The following is a 4,983-nucleotide window of genomic DNA, read 5'->3' on the forward strand; positions in this document are numbered from 1 at the left end:
ACCTACTGGCCCCCGCGGGAGGCCGGGGCCGGGCGAAGCTCCCAGACCAGGAGCAGCTTGTTAGATTCGCCAAGTCCCGGGTCGCGGCGCAGACCTGAAACAGAAACTCTGAGGTCCACGGATCGGTGTTTTATCAAACCCTCCGGGAGATGCGCGCCGGACCCTGAGAACCGCGGCGCCAGGGGATCAGGCCGAGGGCAGCCCTGCCCGGAGCGGGACCGGGGGCCCCCCTCGCCTCCCACCTCCATCCACGGGGACTAACGCGGCTCCGGCAACTGGGGGCCAGGGGCCGGGGTCAGGCTGGGGGACGGCACTGCGATACGGGCGGTGCCGAGAGGCGGCGACGAGTCGAAAGCCAGGGCTGCGGCGCTTGTTTTGCTTTGCCCTCCGATTTAACTTACATTACCCCAAGCCTCGACGGCGACTAAGAATGTCCCCCTCCGCCGAGCCCTCGGCGCCGCCGCTAGACGGCGAGAGAAGGGGAGCGACGGGGAGCACGTGAGCGCGGGGAGCGCACAGCCCCGCAAACCTGCGGACTCTGCCGCGACAGCCCCGCGGCCCCCTGAACCCTTCCAGTTCTGGCTGCCCGCGCCGGAGGGCGTGCTCCCTGCCGGGAATTGCGGTCCCGGAAGCCCGCCCGCCCCAGGCTGGACGGGCTCGGCCGCCTCCAGAAAACTACAAGTCCCAGGATGCCTGGCGCGGGTGGGTCACGAGGGAGGGGCGGCGGGCGCGGCTAAATAGCCTCCGTCGGCCATTTTGTGGGAGAAGCTACAGCGCCGCCTCTTCTCTCGCGTCTTTGCCTCCGTGGCCGCCGCCTCTTCCTCCGCCTCCTCCTTCGCCTCTTCCTGCCTCCTCCCGGCTTCCGCCGCCGCCGCCGCCGCTCCAGCCGAATCCCAACCCCGGGGCGAAGCGTCTCCGTATTTATTTACGTTTCCTCGCCACTGCAGCCTCCAGACACGGTGATCCGGGCGGGCCCCGCAGGAATTTTATCCCCTCACCGGCCTCACACTAGTATCGCATGTCCACTATCCAGAACCTCCAATCTTTCGGTAAGCTCCGGCCGCCGCCGCCGCCCCTGCCCCTGCCCCCGCGCGCCCCCCGCCGCCCTCCCGCACCCCGAGTGGGGCTTTGTCTCGGCGCCCAGAAAATGGCGACTGGGCCCCTGGCGACCCCCTCCCCGAGGACGGCCGCGGCGCCCCCCCCCCCCGCGGCGCGCCCCCCTCCCCCGCGGCGCCCCCCGCCCGGGCCTCCCCCGGCTCCCGCGGAGCCCGCCCGGCCGCTCCGGGGCCTGCCCTTCCACCGGGACGGGATGCGGGGCCGGGGACCCGCGTCCGCTGGCGGTCCGGGCGGGTTCGCAGCAGCTCCTGCGGGCATTTGGTGAAAAGCGGCTCCGGGCCTCGGATCTGTCACGGGGCTGCGGTCCCGCTTCTCTGTTTGCGTAGTAATTTGTAAGATGACGCCTCCCGACAGGTAGGTATGTGTGCGTCGGTGTAGATGGAGGCATCTTTTTCCTTTTTTTTTTTTTTTTTTTTTTACTTTTTCAGGGCACCGTTAGGGTGAAACGATTGGGGTGGACACGTTTGAATGTTTCTGCTGTCATCAGAATGTAATCGAGATGACGCACGTTTTTATAGTAGCTGTAAAATCACGGCTTTTAAAACCGCTTTTCTCTCTCATTAGAGGACTTGGTTCAGTGATAACCTCTACCTATAACGACGTTTTCTATTCAGAATGCCCCCACGGACGTAGCTGTTTAGATTTTTGCCTCTTTAGGTGGTTTTGTTAATACCCCACCTCCGTTTTCCCCTCCCATCCCCACCCGCAAAAAAAAAAAAAAAAAAAAAAAAAGCACTAGAACCTTCTTTGCTGTCTAGATTGTAGTGTGCCCTGCACTTGGAGATAACTCACTAAAAGGTGTTTTTCTGCTTTGGAATTTTTTTTGTATCCTTTTGCAGACCCCTTTGCTGATGCAACTAAGGGTGACGACTTACTCCCGGCAGGGACTGAGGATTACATTCATATAAGAATCCAGCAACGGAACGGCAGAAAAACACTGACTACTGTCCAGGGCATTGCAGATGATTATGACAAAAAGAAACTTGTGAAAGCTTTCAAAAAGGTAAAGGTGTTGGGAAGGAAAGATTAAACTATAGTTATTGATGCACTCCTGAATAGGACACCTTTGCTTGAGTAGGTGGAAATGACTGGGCCCAAGAAAGCTGTCTTCATTGTCTTAACACCCAGATATTGGTGCTGTCCCCCATTTTAAAATAATATTCAGTTCTTGATACTCCAAGTAAAATCATTTCCTTTATGTTTCCTGCTGATTCATTTGCAACTTGATTTGGGAGTTGTTGGGGATTACAGATGACAAAACCTGTTTCTTAAACGTGATCAGGTCTACTGAAATAGTCAATATTGGTCTTAGGGTGAAAATAAAACCTCATTGTATCTGACTCGGTTATGTTAAACGTATACTTCTCCAGAAATTTGCCTGTAATGGTACTGTGATTGAACATCCTGAATACGGAGAGGTTATTCAGCTTCAAGGTGACCAAAGAAAAAACATTTGCCAGTTTCTTTTGGAGGTGAGTGATTGGGTGCTTTATGTACAACCTTGAAATTGCTTCCAAAATTGTATTCAAGGGCAACATGAATTATTTCCTACTTAGTTAAAAAAAAAAAAAATCCTATATGAATGAGGTAGATTGGTTCAATGAGAGAGAAATAGAAAGTTGGTACTTATTTTGAAGGCATTAGAACTTTTACTCAGTTTATGTTGCCATGCAAATGACCTGATCGTTCCTGTATCTACATAGCCAGTTGAGTTTTGGGGCATGTCAGGGTATTTAAGTGTGTGTGGAACTGTTTATTGTTAACAGTTAACCACCACAAGTAACAGTGTTGCATTAGACTATTGACAATGATTCTTTTTATAATCAGTGCTCCCTGTTCTCCGAGGAGTGAAATCATGCATTTCTCAGAGTGATTGTGTTAAATTTTGTTTTGCAGGTTGGCATTGTCAAAGAGGAACAGCTTAAGGTTCACGGATTCTAAAATGAACCTAAATGCGTGGAGAATTTCTTGAATAATTTTGTTCTCTAAACCCAGTTTGGCTGCCTTGTGAAATGATTCTCTGCAGTAAACGGACTTCTCATGTATTTAATCATTCAAACTCCCATTCACACCTGCATGATTACAGAAAACATGGGGTATGTAGGCTAGTAACACATAAGAAAATTGCAGTAAGATGGTAATGAGACCCCGTATTCATCTTAACATGTTTCCAATGGAAAATATTTTGTTTTGAGTGTTTATTTGTTCGGTTTATTATTTTTCACCTGATTAAATGTTTTTTTGTTGTATTAAACCATGTATGTTGCAGCTTAACAATAAAGAAACATCTATGAATCCTTTTGTGAGCAGTTAGGCTCCCAAATCTAAGCAAGTAAATATACATATTTTGCCTTTCATAGTTGGAGTTCTTGTTCTGCAAGTATTCTAATTAGTTTTTAGTGGCTGTTAAACCCAAAACTGGAGGGGGACCTTTGTTATATAACTTGCATTCTTCTTTTACTGACTTAAAGATAAGAATAGCCAGAGCCAAGATTTATCAGAATGTAGTGTTAAAGAGAATATAAAGTACAGTTTAAATTCTTAAGTATTGGTGCATAGAATTTTTTTATGTGTTTTTATTGATGATGTTACTGGGTTGCCGACATAAATCTGTCCTAATTACCAGATTAAATACAGTAGGCTCCTGACAAAAAAAATAAATTTAGTCACAGGCACTGTCCTGCAAGTGTTGGTGGGTGGGATCAGTGTCTTACAAATGAAAGGAGGAAGTGCAGAAATGAATTTACCTAGGGTGCCAGGAAGTGACTGAATTAGGGTCCCAGCTCAGCGCTTCCAGGCCAGAAAAGCCATGTTCTTTCACTACATCATGGTTTTGGTTTGTGTTTCACCAAAGGAGAGCCACAGGTGACAGTGCTTGGGCATTGGGGCAGCTCTTACAAGATTTCTGCAATTCATCTTCTTGAGTAATAATTTGCTCCATTATATAAGCTGTGTCATCAAATCCATTTTGCCAAGACGAAGAAATGCATCCACAAGTACCTACTCCAGTTTAATGCAGTGGAATTATGGTGATGTGAAAAATGTCCCACTTGGGCCACTACGTTTTATACCAGCTGAACTCTTGCCCCTATTTTGATGATACTGCTTTTGTAAAAGCAAAATCGGCCTCCATAGTTTAGCTCTTAAAGACACTAAAGTAATAGGTTTTGTTACTTTAGTACTACCCTATGCTACTCCAAGAAAGACTGGGACTCTTACGGGAGTATGTCAGAACGGAGTGCTAAAGTTGGGAGGTTCATTGCTAAAAACAATGTAATTGGACCAAGAAGATCAAGCAGTTTAGGAGCATTTTCCAATTTAACCTGAGAAGTCCTTGTTTTTCTGCAGGTAATCATTTTGTAATGATTACACCTTCAGTTGAGAGGTGCTATGGAAATAGTTTGCAAAAATGATAAAGCAGAAACCCAAGTTAACATTAAGTTAGGTACATTCAGAGGTTACCTCCTCATAGTGTTTTAGAGTCAAACTAGTGCCCAGGAAAGCACTGACCGTTAAAACTGAAGAAGGTGGAGGGAAGAGAGAAACCTTGTAAGAAAAAGGCCCCTCATCTTAGCACAGTGGCACAGGCCACTTCCACTAGATGAATCAAAAGCCCTGAGCAAAATTATTTCTTTGCAGTGTACTTGTCGTGATCTCACCAGCCTGTGAGCCCCAGACACCAGATTGGCCTTCTCACCCATAGAGGGGAGTCTCTAACCTTAGAGCAAGAACAGATCATGTACCCTTTCCTTCTTGTGTTTGCAATGCAGTGGAAATACAGGAGATAATTAAGATCTACAGGTTTCTTGCGACTTTACTGAAACTTTATCAAAGGATGAACTTAAGATAAATATCACCCCGTGGAAA

At 48.0% G+C, this 4,983-nt stretch overlaps 1 protein-coding gene across 1 annotated transcript; it reads left to right on the plus strand.

The window, feature by feature from the left end:
- Positions 1-763: 763 nt before the first annotated feature.
- EIF1B (eukaryotic translation initiation factor 1B) lies at positions 764-3,411 on the plus strand. Its single transcript, XM_055321573.1, has 4 exons — positions 764-1,049; positions 1,956-2,119; positions 2,487-2,588; positions 3,013-3,411. The coding sequence occupies exons 1-4, from the start codon at positions 1,019-1,021 to the stop codon at positions 3,055-3,057; spliced, it is 342 nt and encodes a 113-aa protein (XP_055177548.1). The 5' UTR covers positions 764-1,018; the 3' UTR covers positions 3,058-3,411.
- Positions 3,412-4,983: the final 1,572 nt, after the last annotated feature.

Source organism: Nyctereutes procyonoides, unplaced genomic scaffold (genome assembly GCF_905146905.1).
Source record: "Nyctereutes procyonoides isolate TBG_1078 unplaced genomic scaffold, NYPRO_anot_genome, whole genome shotgun sequence".
Lineage (NCBI taxonomy): Eukaryota > Metazoa > Chordata > Mammalia > Carnivora > Canidae > Nyctereutes > Nyctereutes procyonoides.

Bases quoted from the DNA above. Each gene is read 5' to 3' on its own strand.
- EIF1B (XM_055321573.1), top strand. From the start codon at position 1,019: ATGTCCACTATCCAGAACCTCCAATCTTTCG. The intron at 1,050-1,955 runs GTAAGCTCCGGC...ATCCTTTTGCAG, and splicing joins CCAGAACCTCCAATCTTTCG to ACCCCTTTGCTGATGCAACT. The intron at 2,120-2,486 runs GTAAAGGTGTTG...ATACTTCTCCAG, and splicing joins TTGTGAAAGCTTTCAAAAAG to AAATTTGCCTGTAATGGTAC.